The sequence below is a fragment of the Metarhizium robertsii genome (assembly GCF_000187425.2).
Source record: "Metarhizium robertsii ARSEF 23 chromosome Unknown MAA_Scf_12, whole genome shotgun sequence".
Taxonomy (NCBI): Eukaryota; Fungi; Ascomycota; class Sordariomycetes; order Hypocreales; family Clavicipitaceae; genus Metarhizium; species Metarhizium robertsii.
In genome coordinates, this window is record NW_011942152.1 from 317,002 (window position 1) to 334,985 (window position 17,984).

Consider the following 17,984-nt stretch of genomic DNA (forward strand, 5'->3'; position numbering starts at 1 on the left):
TGAAGACGTTTGTATGACCTTGCTCAATTTTTTTTTTTTTTAATTTTTTTGGCCTCATCTTTGTCATCTACACTGACTCCAAAAGCACATGGAATATTCCCATGTTGAACAAGCAAGGTAAGTATGTCTACTGATTCTTACTTATGTAATCACCCTCTCGGGTCGATCCGACCCACTTTGTCTCGCGAGCACCTTAGTGGTTTACCCCGTAGCTGCATGTAGGACACTGACTGACAGGGCCAGGAGCTCCTGATGCTTGCATGTCATGCCAGACATTCAATCGCTCCAGTCCATATGCGCCTCCATCACCAACTAGTTACCAACAAGGCCCCGTCATTCACTGATACAGAATCTTCCCAGACCAATGGGACCCCATACACGGACATGGTCAACAAAGTGCAATAGCCTCACTGTCGTCCTCGAACCCTGCGCATAAGGTGGCCTGCCGAGGAGGTTGCGGCCATAATGTATTGGCCCATTGGCACTCCACGCATTTATGCCACCAGCAGCAGTCGCGCTCCCGATCTCAACCTCGTCGTGTCCTATGACGGCCTCCAGCAGCCCGACGCATCCAGTTCCTCGTCATCACTCGGCAAAGATGGACAGTCCCGAGCTGCTGCCGACGACGTCGACTTTCAACACCCCTCTCCTACTCCATTGACGCCAGCCACGCCGGCTGTCCAGCCCGTCCTGGGAGACGACTTGTTTCCTTCAGCAAAGAGCTCCTCGCCCTCGATTGATTCGCGAAACAGAGCTACAGTTCCATTGAAAGATCCCGTACTTGCCCTAGCCGTCACCCGTACTGCTCACCTGTTTGGCGTCATCACGACAACAAGCATTACTTTGTGGCAAACCAAGGTCGGACCAACATTTTGCCCTTGCCCCCAAGTAGGCCATGATAATAGCTAACACGTTGCAGCCTACCGTTATACTTGCAGTCGTCGTGCGATCCGAGTCTTCTATCCAATCTTACGGAACCAATGTCGACCTCTTATTGCGTCCAGACTCTGCCATACTAGTGGTTCATACTTCCAAAGGATACCTCATCACCTATTCAATTGCTACCGATGGCGAGTCGTGTGTCTATAAACCCCAATTTCCAAACCACCACAACGTCCAACGGCGAAAACAAAGTCTGATTGGGCCCCAAGCAGCGCTGAGAGGAGACCAAATTCTCTGGGGTCCAGGAGAAGGCTCAGGGGTCCGCGACGTCAGCGTGCGATTCCGAATGGTGATCAAGATCGATGCTGGTATTGAAAGTGCCTTGGCACTCGATGACGAATTGGTTGTGGCGACAAGGAAGCCCGCCGCTGTTCAATGCATCCGATGGACTCCGGACAGCACGGGCAACCAGACGAGAACCGAGATTATAAGCAAGATGGGGTGGGTCGAGAATAAGACGTCTATTCTAGAGATGACATACGACAGACCCATGAATTTAGCGACCTGGATCACCAGCGATGGACGAGTATACGCGGTACAAAGACAACAATCGAAGGAGGACTTGGATTCTGAAGGTGTGGACGCAAAGCGTCTATTTAAAGGCTACTGTTTTCATATTCCTGAAACCACTGCGAGCCACGCCGTCAAGGCTGTTATAAATGCCCGATTTTCATTGATTGCGGCGGGATGCGCCGACGGGACAGTTTACGTTTACTCTGTTCGAGATTACTCGGGTAATATTGTGCTCTCACATAAGCATAAGATCCCCGTTTCAAACGCCGCTACTGGAGCTTTCACTTCCCTTTGCTACTCCCCTGACGGATATTGCCTTTTTGCTGGATTTGAAAAGGGATGGTCGACATGGAGTATGTTTGGCAAACTAGGTAGCAACAGTTTCGGGTCCGATGCACGCCTTTCCAGCGGGAATGATGAGCAGTGGCTGACCGGAGTGTCGTCAGCTTCGTGGATCGGAGGCGGTTCTGAAATCCTACTTGCAGGCCCTTGCCACGAAGCCATTTGGAGTTTGGAAATGGCCAAGAACGCAGTCACGGGCTGTTATAATGAAGCAAACGTCTTTCGGACGGTCCTTCAGACCCCGGCTGCAGTTATGGTGTATCGAGGATATGACCTCCCCGATATGACGAGCATCTCAGCCGAGCCCTTTCTGTGGCACACAGCCAGGATACCTCCAACATATTTGTTAAATCAGTGGCCCATCCGCCAGACGGTCATATCTGCAGATGGAAGATACGTCGCCGTCGCCGGCCGCCGTGGCCTTGCACATTATAGCGTCAATAGCGGCCGATGGAAGACATTTACAACTGAAGCCATGGAAAACGATTTTCAAGTCCGAGGCGGCATGTGCTGGTATCAGCATATTCTCGTTGCTGCAGTCGAGAGCGACAGGAGCTTCGAGCTGCGCCTGTTCTCAAGAGAAACACCTCTCGACATGGCTCAAGTATTATTCCGCCAGCATATCCCTGCACCAGTTGTGCTCGTGACCACGTCTGGTGAAGATTCTCTTCTTGTTTACACATATGAGAATATTTTGTATCATTTCATATTTACCCCGTGGGCGGATTCTGTTCGTCTTGTTCAGGCGGGACAGATTGCGTTTCATGGCATAGTACGATCTCCTGCTAGAGTTCGAGGGCTCAGCTGGATATTACCTGAATCTCAGATGGTAGATGGGGACCCGTCTCAGGATGTGGCTGTAGCATCCGTGATATTCTTGGTGGACGGTAAACTAGTTCTTCTGAGCCCTTCGCTCAATGAAGAGGGCCAGTTGAAGTACGATATGCGTATTATTGCTCAAAACGTCGAGTACCACGCTAGCATGAGAAATCAGCCCCTACTCAATGTGGCCCATTTATCAGACGATCCGTCACTCAGACGTGGCCCGCCTGCGTTGAAAGATTCTCTATGGGTCTTCGACGGCGTGGAGGTGAAGGCGTGGGCTAACATTAACGAACTGCTGAATGGTGCTTCGACCGATGGCGGCAAAGACTTTCCTGCACCCGTATCTGTTCCCGTGGATTTTTATCCACTGTCAGTTCTACTGGAAAAGGGCATAATACTAGGAGTTGAATCAGACTTGGTCCAAAGGCGGGATGTGACGTTTTCTTTTTTCCATTTCGCCATCAGGGTAAGTAGCACGGAGAACCGTATTGCTCGACGGAGTAGTTGTGCTGACTGTAATTAGACACACCTGTTTCTGCCCGAGATTTTGCGCTTTTACCTGCGACAGGGCAGAACGATTGAAGCGGGAGAGCTCTGTGAACAATATCAAAATTTGGAGTACTTGTCACACGGATTGGAGATTTTGCTTCATCGTGTCCTGGACGAGGAAGCAGATACATGTCCGAAACCTGAAGACGCTGTTCTTCCCCGGGTGCTGTCTCTTCTGTCAGCATCATCTAAAGAGTATCTAGACGTGGTGCTACAGTGCACTCGCAAAACAGAGGTGCGGCAATGGAAGACGTTGTTTGCTTACTTGCCTCCAGCGCAAGAGCTGTTTGAGGAATCACTGCAACGGGGATCACTCAAAACCGCAGGCGGCTACCTGATCGTGCTGCACACACTTGAGGAATTCCAGTCGCTAACCGACCAGTCTGTACGCGTCTTGTCGAGGGCAATCCAGGAAGGGGACTGGGAGTTGTGCAAAGAACTCGCCCGTTTCTTAGCGGCTATGGATGAGACGGGAGAAGTGCTCAAGGAAGTGATGGAGATGGTAAATATGGGACAAAAGCAAGGACGTGCTCCCCAGGAGATAGTGAGTCGGCTGAAGATTCCGGGTCCAAGGGTTGCCAATGGCACTAGAAGAAGTAGTAGGGATGATGGTGAGGAGACCGAGTCTGATTTACCGTCGGCAAGCGACGCGTCTAGTGTTGGGTCAACGGCCAGTCCTTTTAACGGAGCTAGGTCGCCATGAAGCGGGAATCATACGTGGCAGGCAGGCGTGTGTACAAATGCATGGGCAGGAGGGGGAATTTCATATAGCTAGACGGGCGGTATCTTGGGGTTACGATATTAGAAAACTAGCGGGAATACCATTATTGCATTTTCTTTTAAAAAAAATTAAATTAAAAAAATAATTTAAAAATTGCAATAGGCGGTCCAGACTGGTTGCAAGTTGACCATTGCATTCAATGTAGTCGCTTGAAGTGGTGAGGTTTTGCCTCGCGCCTTCAATGCCAGTCACGTTATCGCACCAATCAACCCCGCCATGTTGCGGCCCGCCAATCTCGCTGCAAGTGCATGCAACACAAAAACCACTTCCCAAAGTCAACCCATCCTAGCGACGGTCGGCATCACGTACAACCCTCCCATCCCAGCACATTGAAGCTCTCTGGTAGCTTGCCTAGAATGATGGACGACTATGTTAGCGAGTCTGATAGTGACTACACGAGTTATTGGCGTGACTGGGTACGTATGGTTTTGCTCATCCCGGCACTCGATCCATCCCATTTCCCCCAAGGATCTACTTACTGCCTGTCCCTCATGGCCCAATGTGGAAAAAAGACCAGCTACATACCCAGATGTAACGAGACAGCTAATCGCGCGCACTGCAGTTCATCTCATCCCGTGGCAACGAGTACTTTTGCGAAATCGACGAAGACTACCTCACCGACCGATTCAACCTGACAGGTCTCAACACCGAGGTCCAGTACTACCAGTATGCACTGGACCTGGTCACCGATGTGTTTGACCTCGACTGCGACGACGAGATGCGCGAGACGATTGAGAAGTCGGCTCGGCATCTGTACGGGCTCGTGCACGCGCGGTTCATCGTCACGACGCGGGGGCTCACAAAGATGGTACTGCTTCTTCTTTTCCTTGTAGATTCCCTACCCGTTCATCTCCAGGCGCTAACGGACTTTTTTCTTTTCTTTCAAACAGCTGGACAAGTATAAAAAGGCCGAGTTTGGGAAATGCCCCCGGGTGAACTGCCACTCGCACCCGCTGCTGCCCATGGGGCTGAGCGACGTGCCCAACGTCAAGCCCGTCAAGCTGTTCTGCGCGCGCTGCGAGGACATTTACAACCCCAAGTCGAGCCGGCACGCGACCATTGACGGCGCCTACTTCGGCACGTCTTTCCACAACATCATCTTCCAGGTGTACCCGGCGCTGATCCCGACCAAGACCATGGAGAGGTATGTGCCGCGGGTGTATGGGTTCAAGGTGCACGCCTCGGCGGCGCTGGTGCGGTGGCAGTGCGTCAGGAGGGACGAGATGAGGAGGCGGCTGAGGAAGCTCGAGATTGACTCTGGCTTTGGCGTCGAGGAGGATGCCGACGACGACGACGACGAGGCCGACGAGGACCTAGAGTTTGAGGCCGTTGATGGACGGGGCGTGATGCCGATATGATGGATGGCTTTTTCAAGAGGAGGCGGGTGGGTTTCGTTGGGAGGATTTTCTCCTCTTTTTTCTTTTCTTTTCTTTTAATTTTTTTTAATGTCGGGCGTTGTGGGAATGGGTACGAAGAGTTATGGTTCTTAGCGTTATTGGCTTTTGAATAGGATTTGATGCCTTCATAAAGCGTTTCTTTCTAGCTGGGTTCACGGCGATAACACCACGTTAACACAATAACTCCTTTTTTTTTGTCTGATCTGGGTCCAGATTCAAGGACATGCGTCAAGCGCCGAATGTTGTGGCCGTGAAAGGTAAAACCTTGATGTGTTGCAAGTGGGCTGGAAATCTAGCAGTTACACACAATGCCGCACTTTGTGCCAGTGTACATGATGGAATGTGTGGTTTGTTTCATGTAAATGAACACGAGCGCCCGGCCATGCGCGTTGTACTCGAAAAGCGCATACAGCAACAAGGTTGTATATCATACCATGACGTGCTTGACTTGCTTGTCGTGCATCGTCTTCATGCCAGATACATAGCGCAGTTCCAACCACAAACTACCTCGACAAGTGTACAAGTGAAATTCACTGGTATTAACATGATATCTAATAACTCTACAAATTCCAAGGGTAAGAAGGAACAAAAAAAACTCCGTCCAATGTCCTCGCCTCCCTATAGCACGGGGCTTCGACATGTAGACCCCACTACACGCATGAATATCCTACGCAGCCTGTCCATAAGGCGGCTGGCCCCCTTGATTCATCCTATTGAGCTCAACGTCTTGAAACTGATAGTCTGCCGGGCCAGCGGGCCGCTCGCCACGGTGCACAGCGCCAGTGGCAGCAGAGGGCCCCCGCGCGCCGTGTACATCGACGTCGCCCGACTCGCCGAGGTCGGCGGGCTCCAAGCGCTGCGGGTAGTCGTCAAGATTGTCGCCCGCGAAGCCCAGGCGGCCGACGCCAGCCCAGAAGGCGCGGTCGTCGCTGCGAGGGCCCCAGGCCCAGCCTGCGCCGGCCATGATGGGCAGGTGGTAGTAGCGGAAGCTGTATATGGCCGTGATGGTGCCGATGAGGAAGCCAAAGAGGATGTCGAAGCCGTGGTGGCGAAAGTCGAACCAGCGCGAGGCGGCGATGAAGATGGCCAAGCAGAAGGGGACAAGGGTGATGGCGAGGAGGTAGACGGGGGGCGCGGCGGCCTGGCGCCGCAGCGACTGCAGGCGCGTGTTGTACTGGGCGTTGCGGTTCAGGGTCCTCAGCTTGCCGGCGGCATCGCCGCGCAGGCGAGACTGCTCAAACGAGTCGCTGATGGCCGAGGGCACGGTGCGCGACGGGAAGGCGCTGTGCATGGAGTCGTCGAGCGGCGCGGCAGAGGGCACGACAAACGGCAGGGTGACGGAGAACTTGCTCGCCAGGAACAGCGACAGGTAGATGAGGCCGGCGGCGGACGCGGCCGAGTGGCCGCTGGGGTAGCTGCGGAAGCCGTCGTCGAGCTTCTTGCTGTCGGCCTGCTTGCAGATGTCGCCCGAGTAGAGCCTGCCGCCGGCCGCCTCCTGGCCGAAGCCGCCGACAATGTACTTGGCGGCGTTGGCGATGTCGGGCTCGCACCGCGAGAGCAGGTCGGGCCGCGGCTTGCCGCACATGTTCTTGATGCCGCTGATGAAGAAGAAGGCGGAGCTAACGGCCATGAGGAGCCCCAGCCAGCCGACATGCAGCTCCCACACCTTGCGTTTCCAGATGAGGGCGTAGCCGGTGTTTTTGGGCACGGTGCTGCCGGGGATGAGGATCATGGACACGAGGAAGATGACGATAACGGGGAGCAGGGCGCAGAGGATGACGAGGAGCCAGTTCGGCACGGTTTCTTTCTCGGTAAAGGGGAACCTGTGCATTAGGTTTTAGTTTTTTGGTCTTTTCTCCCGTTGCTCGCATGCTGTCTGTGGTGTCACGCGACCTGGCGGAGCGAGGCGAGAGGGTACGGAGACACTCACGAGATGTTGGGGTCGTCGAGGGCAAACGGCCGCTTGTTCGGCTCAATGCGTCCCAGGAAGCCGGCGACGACGGTAATGACGACCAGCACGATCCAGTCGAAGGCGTACGAGGCCAGCAGCTTCACGGAGAAGCTGCCGGCGGATGAAGACCCCGAATGGGCCATTCTTAGGTACTCAGACATTCGCCGTCACGTAGGGATTGTGTGCGGAGCAGAAACGGATGAGAGCAGAGCAAGGCAGAGGCGGGAATGGCCGAACCCTTAAAAGGGCAATGGCGGCAGTGTATTGCGTAGAAGCCGTGGTTTCGGCGCTTGTGGTGATGGGTGATGGGTGGTGGTTGGAGGCGGGTGGCTATGCGGCCATGTCACTGTGCCGAATCGACAGGTCCAAGGAGGTTGCTGGCCAGGTTGACACGGCAAGGTTTCAGTCCGGCGCTCTGGATGGATGGTGTGGAAGCTTAATTAATAGATGAGACCACATGCATCAATGGTGCTTTGGCGCTGAGGGTTGGAGGCGCAGCGCAGTCTGGTGGATGGACGGGCAGCTACCGCCTTGGTTGTCCCAGCGTCGTTGCTCACGGCAAATGTGTGCCGGATGGCGTCGTGAGAGTTGGTGAAAACAAGAAAGTTGAAGGGGCATTCAGCGAGAATACCATGTACAATGGGCGCCGAAGATGCAGGGACCGGCCGCTATATCTACTAGTGCTAGTACATATACCGTTAGTAGGTTCTCGCTTGGTGTCCCCGGTGTGCACCGCCGCCAAATCGTCGTCTGGCTGCCGCGCCACCGGTGGAGGGCACAAGTGTGGAATTCATTTGCGCAGCTGGCCTCGTCCTGGATTGCCGGCCAGCTGGAGTCAATCTGTCCATGGTCCATCGCACGGCGTGGACACCTCTCATCTCCAAGACATGCCAAGTATCACCTGTTTGGAGCGAGGCGCAGATTCGGGGTGGAATGGGCTCTTGACCTGCCGCGGGGGCCGCGAGGCGCAGTTTTCTCAGACGTCTGACACGCTGCCTGTTCCGCATCCCTCGCATTGACTCTGTATATGGAATAAATAGCTGCAATAAGCGCAATGCAACCATGGGCGTCAGCTTCAATGTTGGGCATTTTCGTCTCGACATGTCTTCAGCCTGACGCTGGGCCCAGTCTCGACACCACACCAGGAAATATGGCGCGTGTCAAGACGATGAAACTGAGGCGCACTGGAGCAGAAAAGAAAAAACGCCCACCTCTTTGTTCTGCTCTGGCGGCGCCAAATCAGCAGCCCGTCTCGGCAGGGGGAAAAAAAAGGACGAAAGCGCCAAGACTGGGCGTTTTTTGATGTTTCGGTTGGCGCCGCGTGGTAAGTCGTGACTGGCTTGGGAAAATCGCAGCGAGATCTACGTGATTTTCCTTTTGTTTCCCGTCTGGTTGCATGATGATTGGCTTGGCTTCCTCTTGTGCTCGGCGTTTTTGCCCGGGCCAAGCAGAATGCAGCCGTGTCGGACAACCAAGACACAATTTCTGACGCGCTGGAACTTGTCCGAGCCAAGGCACCGAGATGCTCAGCCATGCTCTTGTATGCGGTCGAGAAATACTGCCCAGCTGGAGGCAACCATTCGGGTGCCGCGCGCACGGGGCAGTGAGATTGAGTGAGAGTCTGCGGCCGGTTTTAAGCTTACTTTACGCAATCCTTTTTTAATCACCTATTATTCATCTGCCACCAGCCCTATTGTGTGACCACAACTGCCTTTGTTATTTTCGGTTCTCGAATGTGGCATCTTGTGCACTTTCAGCTTGGGCGGAAGCTGCTGCTGCGCGCTTGTGTTGCCACGGTTGGGGATGGGAAAACGGTCAACTTCCTTACGTTGCGGACCATGTCCACCGCTGCTCTGGCCTGATTCTGGTAGAGTGTAACAATGCTGGGTGGTGTAAAAGTCGCTTGGCCCGCTCGTGGGAGGTACACCGGTTACTGGTAAAGCCTGTTCGTGAGCAGAGTAACCGTAAATGGATGAACAAGTCATCCATCAAAGACGACAGGGCCCAGACGAATCCCGAATACGGTAATATAATCATAATGAACGGGAGACGATAATCAACTTGACCACGACCAGACACCTGTCTCGCTTGGCTCGTCTATATCATCTATATAGTACAGTTACAATGACCCATCGTAGTATACACAGCTCTCCCACAGGCTCTGCTCCTTTTTCTTTTAATACAGCACTATGCTCTTTTCTGCTTTTCCACGCCTGGTCTCTGCAAACTTCGACTCTCACCTTCGACGTGGCTATTCCTTTGATGATCGCTTGTCTCGTCGCTTGCCGTGGTTGCGGGGTCGGGGCGTGACAACCCATTTGTTGATGTTATGTGTGCGCCGCGTCTTGTAACCGCTCTTGGTCTATTGCATTGTTAGCTATACGCTGCTCTGATGACGAGATTGCTGGCAATAACGTACAGGTCTACCCCATGGCGTGACTGGGTTTCGGTTGCTCTTGGACTTTCCACGGCCACCACCGTGAGGATGGTCAACTATTAAATCGTCAGTCTCGTGTTTGGTTTCACGGCATTGTATATACGACTTACCCTTGTTCATGGCCACACCACGAACCGTCGGTCGAATGTTCAGCCATCGGCTTCGTCCAGCCTTTCCGAGCTGTCGGTAGTGGTGGTGGACGTTGCTGGCAACGCCAATGGTTGCGCAGGCATTCTTGCTAACTCGCCGCACTTCACCACTCTGGAGGCGCACCTCAACGTACTTGCCTGTCATGATCTTGGTGCCGTCATCCCTCGTCTCCTCATTCTTGTTCACCACCGTAGCCGAGGTCCCAGCACTGCGGCAAAACACGGCGCCGCGCTTCGCAGCAGAGCCAACCGCAAAGACTTGCGTGCCAACGGGAATCATGTGCATGGGCAAGCAGTTTCCACGGAACGCCGTTCGAGCAGCCAGAATACCCGGATCAATAATGCCACCCATGCTGTCTAGCAGATCCTGCGGAATACCTGAGCGATAACTGTGCACAATGTCACCGGCCCGCAGACCCTCAGAAGCCAGAATGTATGACTTCTGTCCCGTGGCCTGCTCCGTGACCAGTGCAATGTGTGCACTTCGTCCAGGATCGTATTCAATTCGGTCTACCAGATGCGGACCTGGCCTCCACCGCTCAAAGTCGACTGTGCGTATTCTCCGCTTCGCACCACCTCCTCGGTGTCTTACGGTGATGCGTCCATGTACGTTTCGTCCACCTTTGCCTTGGCCCTTCTTTGGGTACGTTAATGGGAGAAACGGCCTGCCCTTCCACAAGTGGTCGTTGACGGGGCGTCTCAAGTGTCGCACACCAGGAGTCCGGGGCTTGTACGTTCGGAGAATAACGGACTGTGAGCCTCGAGTTTCCGCAGCATTCATGAGAGATGCGCTAGAGAGTCCGCTGTCGTCGGCACTGACTTTGGATTTGGACGTTGCATATGCACGTATGGCGGATTGATTAAACGTCAGTCGATGCAAGCCCCTGGTAACCGCGGAGAGCGGTAATCTTTGAGAAATCATTCTAAATCAAAGTAACCAAAAACATATGTTTCCAATTTTCCGAGTGTGCGATTCGATTGGGGTGCAAGAGGAAGTCAGACGTCCTGATAGTCGACCGCTCAGAAGGAAAAAGGAGCTTGCAGTGTGAATGATCAAGCTTAAGAAGCGGCCCACGTTGCGGGCATTGGTCGAGGAACAGCAACGCGCGCACCAATGTCTGGGCCGCAATAAAGGCTCGAAATCGTGCCTCGACGCCGTGAAGTCGAACGAGGCGGCGTAGAAAGGGTCAACAGCTTTGTCGACCAAGGCGTCGACGATTTGCAGTTGCCGTCAAGTGGTGGTCCCACATTGAAATTTCCACCCGAGGACTGTAGAACGTTTTGCCGAAACCGAGCTTGGCTGAGCCACAGGGCGCTTCGATTCAGCATCAGCCACATTCTACCAGCCACAGGCAGAAGTGCGGGTGTTCCGCGTCGTGAAGGCTCGCGCGACCAGCCACATGGCGTGTGCACCGGCGCGAGATGAGCGGCGGCCACTTCTCCAATCAACGGGCCGTTGCCCCGCGGTTGCCACTGTTGACACAGGGATAGTGGCTAGAGCCGAGCTAGAGCTGCTCAAGACGGCTAGAGCAGGTACGTACCCAGCCTCTCCGTGCCCAGACAGTGTTAGGACGCAACTTCCAGACCCGCGAAAGCTCCAGTCGTCGCGTTGTGAGTCGCCAGCTGCGTCTTGTACCTCCACAAGCCAGTTCATCGCTGCATCGACGACACGCTATGCTTTGGCTGCAACCTGGATATTGTAGCACCTCTTGCAGATTGCCAACGTTGGTTTGTTTCTCATCTTGTTTTTGTTACGATATTGTCATATTACCCCGAGTATTTCTCCTGGCCCCTTTGGACGGAGTGCTCCGGCAAACTACTGTCGCCCTTGCGTGACCCGTGACCCGCCGTGATAAACAATTCTCACATCACAGCTCCTTCGCCCTCAAGTACTTAGAGACAGTCCATCCCTTGGAAGTGCACACAAACGACTCCATCGCCATCGCCCGCAGCAACGGTGGGACAAACACGGACTGGCTTGGCGTATCACAGCCCGGCAATACAGTGCTCGCTGCTGACTGCAAGGCCATTCTGCTCATAGGTCCAGGCCTCTCATTTTTTTTTTACCCTTGGCAACCAACGTCGCGAGCCGCGCCGCATCTGGTCGGTCCAGGTACGTACCTCGACGAGCATCCGCGACGGGCTCCACCGCACGTCTCTGCCTCCCCTGCTGCTCCGCTCCTCAAAACACTTCTCGTCTGTCCTCACGACTGTCTTCCTTAACATAAACACCTCTACTACTACCGGTCCTTCCTGTCATCTTGTCCCTCTCTATCTCTTTTACACCTTCAGCGCGCCGTTATCCATTCTCGGGCGGTTCCTCCAATACGTTTTACAGTTTTTGGCTCCATACATCTTGCCAAAACATTCCAATCGCGCTATTGTGTCGGGCATATATCTGTCTTCGAACCAGAGGTAGGGCTGCGAATTTCTCTCATTCCAGTGTCTCAGCTGAGAGCGGCTTTTCTTCCATCCTCCCCGACTCTTTTCAACTCTTTCTTCTTTACTTCTAGACGCGTTGGATGACTGACTTTTTTTGGTTTGCTCTGTAGCACAGCCTCTGGCTCTCATATGTAACACCTAGTATATATACTAGACTGTAATATGCCTCCCGGTGTAAGTTGCAATCAGACGCGTTTCCTGACTGCAAACTCGTTGAAAATATCGCCACGACGGGCTGGGAACTTGCTGACACGAACGCCTCGTGGCTATCTAGACTCGTACTTCTCGTCAGCGTCTCGTGTCAAGCGAGAACGACGAGAACAGCTCGACGCGTCTTACACGAGCCAAGGCCGCCGCTCTCAACGTGGACGAGCTCGCCATGCCAACAAAGGGTGCCTTGCAGCCCAAAAAGTCGGCCGCCAACCTCGGCAACGCTGGCGTTCAACGGAAGCGTGCTGCACTCGGCGATGTCAGCAACGTCAACAAGTCCGAAGCTGTAGAAGGGAAGAAGGCTGGTGGCAAGGTCGGGCTCGTCTCCAAGGCTTCCCATCCAACTGGTATCCAGAAGAGCACTACTCGCACCGCTACTGCCCGGAGCGCCCTCGGCGTGAAGGAATTGAACAAGGCCGAAGCAAGACGCGGTGGTTCAGGAACCATAGGGGCTGGGCCAAAGCGAAAAGTCGCGTCCACTGCCAACAAAGATCAAGATGATGTTGCTACCGGAGAATCCCAGCCCCTCAGAAAAAAGCCACAAACTCACAAGTCAGTGGACCTAGTCCGTGACGAGAATCACGCCCCTGTTGCCCAACTAAAACAGGAGACCACCGATGACGAGGATAAGCTGGTTCCGCCTGAGGGAGTCAATGTTATCGAGGAGGATGACTGGGATGACCCTCTCATGGTTGCTGAATATGCCACGGAGATTTTTGAATATCTGCGCGATCTTGAATGTCGCTCTGTTCCCAACCCCGACTACATGTCACACCAAGACGACCTTGAGTGGAAGACGCGTGGTATTCTCATTGACTGGCTCATTGAGGTGCACACAAGATTTCACTTGCTACCAGAGACTCTCTTCCTTGCCGTCAACATTATTGATCGCTTCCTCTCCGCCAAGGTTGTTCAGCTTGACCGTCTGCAGCTTGTTGGCATCACCGCCATGTTCATTGCGTCCAAGTATGAGGAGGTCTTGTCGCCACACGTCGAGAATTTCAAGCGTATTACCGATAATGGTTTCAGTGAAGCCGAGATTTTATCCGCAGAGCGGTTTCTGCTCAGCACCCTCAACTATGACCTCAGCTACCCCAACCCCATGAACTTCCTTCGCCGGGTGTCGAAGGCGGACAACTATGACATCCAGTCTCGCACAATTGGCAAATATCTCATGGAAATTAGTCTCCTCGACCATCGCTTCATGTCCTTCCGACCGAGTCACTGTGCTGCTGCCGCCATGTACCTGGCTCGCATGATGCTGGACCGAGGTCCATGGGTAAGCCTACACATCGTGTTAAGGAGTAATGCGACAATGTCACTAACAGAGCTGCAATAGGATGAGATTCTTGCTTACTACGCTGGATATGACAAGCAAGAGGTCCAGCCTCTGGTTGATCTGATGGTTGACTATCTTGCTCGCCCCGTGGTTCACGAAGCATTCTTCAAGAAGTATGCCAGCAAAAAGTTCCTCAAAGGTGAGTCGACATCCACAAAGCCTCTACGGAAGCCATAGCAGAAAATAAAGCAAGTTGTTAACATTTGACTGGTAGCCTCCATCCTTGCTCGCCAATGGGCCCGGAAGAACGCGGCTCTGTTTGGCATCACAGACACGGAGCTGTCTCTTGACCAGATATCATCATGAGATACGCTTTTAACACAAACAATATTGATTCACACGCCCTTCGCAATACACATCTCTTTAGATATGAGCCTACAAAAGTCAGGATACCACTGCCGAGGTTGGATTACGCTCACGACATCACCTCTTTTGACGACTTTAATATACACACGACCATGTGCAAGGCTGTTGTTGACCATTGGCCTGTGGCTCACGCAGGTTGAATGGCTAATGGCAAATGCCTTCCTGCCACGACACTATTGGATTGCACGCACTCATCGCGAGCCCTTTTTTGTTTTTAGAGAGTATTTCAGCATGCAGCTCTGTTAACTTGATTGTTTTAACACATGGCGCTTGGAGTTGGTGGCGAATTGGCAAGGATTAATTGGATTGGATGGTTGAAGCCGGCTGTTCGGGCACAGTCGCCGCCATTTGCGCAGCTTTGGTGTGGTGTACGGGATGAAGGCGTATTGTGAACTGAGACTCGGACACTTGACAAGAAGCTGTGCTTGGGTCGAAGCAGTACGCATAGCGGTCTGTTGGAGTTGGATGTGTATTGGTCTTGGGACAGGAATATGTCTCCAAAATCTCAATAAGGCCTTGCGTCCTACAAGGCCGTGATAGAACATTGTACATAAAACTTGATCGATCGGATTACAGGCAGGGTTTGGAACAGGAATGAGAATTGCATTGCATGAAAAGGTCGGCATATATTGAATGTGTGATTGTAGCAGGTGTTGAGTGTTATTTGTCTCTTGGCGTATCACCAGTTGCCAACGGTCTATTCAAAGTTTAGAGCGTTATTCATGTGATGCATGCAAGCGAGATGGAGACTTGCACTACCGAAAATTCTGGTAGTGCAGCTGGCAGATGCCACAGCAATTTAAATATTGGCGCAAATATTTCGCCGCGGGTGCCTGGTTGCCCAGGTAGTTGCGGGGTCGGTTCTTGGAAATGCCATTGTTGCGTGCCTTGGCGCGGTGTCACGAGTGATGAATCCAGCGGCGACAGTACGGATCAATGTTAATGCAAGCCGGGGCACCACCCAGGGGCGTCTCACACGCCAAGGGTCTGGTCACTTTTCACGCGCCAGGGGGTGCTGACATTATTAGAGACTCGACACGACGAGGTCCAATTAGCATTTGATTTAATCTTGACTACAAGATTGAATGCTTTGCGACTACGTGCTGGCCGGCTTTGTTATACCCATTTTTATTTGTCACTTGCCTTGAAAAAGAAAAGAACCGGAAAAATAAATTATCTGCTGTCCACGAGCGAGGTATTCTTCAACGCCTACGTCTTATTTTGTCGCCAACTGAGTCTGTGAGGCTCCGTCACGAACTATCGCCGTCACGTCCTGCTTCAATTCGACGACACTGGCGCCATTGCATCTTCGGGAAGGTATATATATGTGTATATATACTTGAAAGGAACGGACGTCTTTTTTTCTCTCCCGTCAGGGTCCTCGTGCGGGCTCGCTGCGGTTTGAGCAGGTTGACATGGCGCCGGTCCTGCGGGCACGACAGAGCTTGCCCAAGGACAAGTTCTCGTCGTACTTTGGCGGCTTGCGCAGCCAGCCTTATAACGATCCCAACTCGTCTCGGGGCGGTTCGCACACGTATGGTTTTATTTTGCTCGTGCGAGTCTGTCGGTGTGGGAATTTGCTGCTGACGGGTGCTTTTGTAGATTGAGAGCTATTGCGTGGAATCCGTTGGGGACATTGGTGGCGACGGGGTCTGCGGACAAGACCTTGCGAGTTTGTACGTTTCACCTTTTCTTCTTCCTTTGGGGGGGGGCAATCTGGTTGACCTTGTGGGCAGGGAACCCTGAGAAACCGCACGTCAAGTTCTCGACGGAGCTCAAGGGCCACCAGGCGTCTGTGGAGAAAGTGGCATTTAACCCGACAAAGGACGCGGAGCTGTGTAGCGTGAGCGCGGATGGCGTCGTCAAGTTTTGGGATGTTAGGACCAAGGAATGCTTCAACGAGGTCAAGGGCTTGGGCGACGCGTTGAGTCTGGTCTGGGCGCCGGACGGGGAGACGTTGATTGTGGGCAACAAGGTAAACTCTTTTTTTTTTCTTGCTTTGGCCCCGTGAGACGGGCTATGGGAATGGGGGGGTTATCTGATGTGCTTGTGTTTTTTGTTTCGTGGCTGACCGTGACTCCCTGCCGGTAGGCTGACAACATCCACGTCCTCTCGCCGCGGCAGTCGACGCCGCTGTCCTCGCACCAGCAGAGCATGCAAACTAACCAGATAGCATTCTGCTTCAGCGGCACCAAGATATTCCTCACCACGTCCGAGGGCCGGATCCGCATATTGTCGTATCCTGATTTTCAGCCGCTCTTGATGCAGGCCCGGGGTGGCGAGGACCACGAGTACATGCTCAATGGACACACGTCGTCGTGCTTGACGGTTGAGATGCAGCCCACCGCGAGGTATTTGGCCACGGGCGGCTCGGATTCTATTATTGCGCTGTGGGATACCAGCGATTGGTTATGCCAGAGGACGTTGACGAGAATGACTGGCCCGGTGAGGAGTATAAGTATGTTGTTTGTGTTGCTTTATCAACTACGTCCGATGAGTTTGGTGGTTCTTTATTTGCGAATGGGTGGCTAACCGTGATTAGGCTTCACGTTTGATGGGAGCTACGTGGTTGGCGGTAGCGACGAGGGTATGCAATTTTTTTTATTCCGCCCCTGCCATTATTGACTGCACGACTAACCTGCACGATAGGGAGCGGCCTGGAGGTGTCGCACGTAGAAACAGGCGAGCACGTTCACACATTTAAGACGGCGGGTTCGTCGCCTGTGGTTGCATGGGCTCCGACTCGCTACTGTCTGGCATACAGCGACCTGGGTATTCTTCGAATCGTCGGCGTGGACGTTGACAGGAAATAAGGGGATGCTGGAACATGTAACATGATTGGTGAGGGGCGGGGAGTGATGATGTTTTGGGGTGGTTTGGGGAAAACTGCGAATCTGATATTCTAGTGACGGTGTCGGGCCGCACAATGCATAATAACTATTCTGCCAACATATGGTAAACAACACGGCAACTCGCGTAGATTCAACTGCGAAGGTAGCTTTCTGTCTGTATCCGTGCTCCCGGTCTCCGGGAATTTGCCTGATACGATCAAAGAGAAGATGCGAAGGTCAGCAAACGATGCGGCTGATGAATTCATTGGTCTGCATGCCGCGTCAGCCGGGCATACTCCCACCGAGCCAGCCCGTCCCCCGTCCAATAACGAGCAGTACAGCCTTGGCCCTTCCGGCGCCTGTTTTTAGAAGCAACTCGGAAACCAATCTCTGTCGTGGGCAGACGGTGCCTGGGAGCAAGATGTTTCTTGATGCGGGTTTGACGTTCCGAGCTGAGGTGGGTCGTTCTGCAGCTTCGATTCTCATGCGCCCTGCTTCTCCGGATCCAAACCGTAGTTTGTTGGGCTGTGCAGGAAACGAATCTGGGCGTGTGAATGGATCGATCAGGCAATCTCCTTGGATAATTACAGTGTCATGGCCGGGTGAGACACAAGACACTACAGGCTAAATGACCCAGACCGAGCACCGAGTCCCATGATGTGATGAACCTGCCAACTGATGGTCTAGCCAAAGCCGCTTTATAATTAGCTCCTTAGCAAAGACACACCTGCAAGCGGTCTGCGCTCAAACGTCCCATCCAGGTTCCATGACGAGGTGCGTTCATGCCTGGTTCGGCGCACGCCCGGTTCGCAGCGATGGAGCGGGATTAGGAGTTGAGCGCTCGAAAACCGGTCCCGTTGAGGAAACAAGGCAACTTCCGCTGCGTGTGCATCGCTTTGGCACCGAGCGA

At 53.4% G+C, this 17,984-nt stretch overlaps 6 protein-coding genes across 6 annotated transcripts; 4 read left to right on the top strand and 2 right to left on the bottom strand.

Annotated features, from left to right (window-relative positions):
• Positions 1-465: 465 nt before the first annotated feature.
• MAA_00169 (DUF1339 domain protein) lies at positions 466-3,874 on the top strand (the record flags this gene model as incomplete). The annotated part of the gene is made up of 3 exons (XM_007818167.2): positions 466-858; positions 920-3,088; positions 3,146-3,874. The coding sequence occupies 3 exons, from the start codon at positions 466-468 to the stop codon at positions 3,872-3,874; spliced, it is 3,291 nt and encodes a 1,096-aa protein (XP_007816358.2).
• A 437-nt stretch (positions 3,875-4,311) lies between these two features.
• On the top strand, positions 4,312-5,310 carry MAA_11658 (Protein kinase-like protein; the record flags this gene model as incomplete). Its single annotated transcript, XM_011412573.1, has 3 exons — positions 4,312-4,368; positions 4,515-4,760; positions 4,843-5,310. 3 exons carry the CDS (start codon positions 4,312-4,314, stop codon positions 5,308-5,310), a joined length of 771 nt encoding a protein of 256 aa, XP_011410875.1.
• A 706-nt stretch (positions 5,311-6,016) lies between these two features.
• On the bottom strand, positions 6,017-7,443 carry MAA_00170 (PAP2 domain-containing protein; the record flags this gene model as incomplete). The annotated part of the gene is made up of 2 exons (XM_007818168.1): positions 6,017-7,172; positions 7,280-7,443. 2 exons carry the CDS (start codon positions 7,441-7,443, stop codon positions 6,017-6,019), a joined length of 1,320 nt encoding a protein of 439 aa, XP_007816359.1.
• Positions 7,444-9,551: 2,108 nt separating this feature from the next.
• On the bottom strand, positions 9,552-10,808 carry MAA_00171 (Ribosomal protein L2; the record flags this gene model as incomplete). Its single annotated transcript, XM_007818169.1, has 3 exons — positions 9,552-9,662; positions 9,720-9,793; positions 9,848-10,808. The coding sequence occupies 3 exons, from the start codon at positions 10,806-10,808 to the stop codon at positions 9,552-9,554; spliced, it is 1,146 nt and encodes a 381-aa protein (XP_007816360.1).
• Positions 10,809-12,490: 1,682 nt separating this feature from the next.
• On the top strand, positions 12,491-14,183 carry MAA_00172 (Cyclin B, G2/mitotic-specific; the record flags this gene model as incomplete). The annotated part of the gene is made up of 4 exons (XM_007818170.2): positions 12,491-12,502; positions 12,603-13,817; positions 13,878-14,016; positions 14,092-14,183. 4 exons carry the CDS (start codon positions 12,491-12,493, stop codon positions 14,181-14,183), a joined length of 1,458 nt encoding a protein of 485 aa, XP_007816361.2.
• A 1,475-nt stretch (positions 14,184-15,658) lies between these two features.
• Positions 15,659-17,056, top strand: MAA_00173 (WD domain-containing protein; the record flags this gene model as incomplete). Its single annotated transcript, XM_007818171.2, has 6 exons — positions 15,659-15,777; positions 15,846-15,919; positions 15,980-16,218; positions 16,335-16,701; positions 16,786-16,830; positions 16,893-17,056. 6 exons carry the CDS (start codon positions 15,659-15,661, stop codon positions 17,054-17,056), a joined length of 1,008 nt encoding a protein of 335 aa, XP_007816362.2.
• Positions 17,057-17,984: the final 928 nt, after the last annotated feature.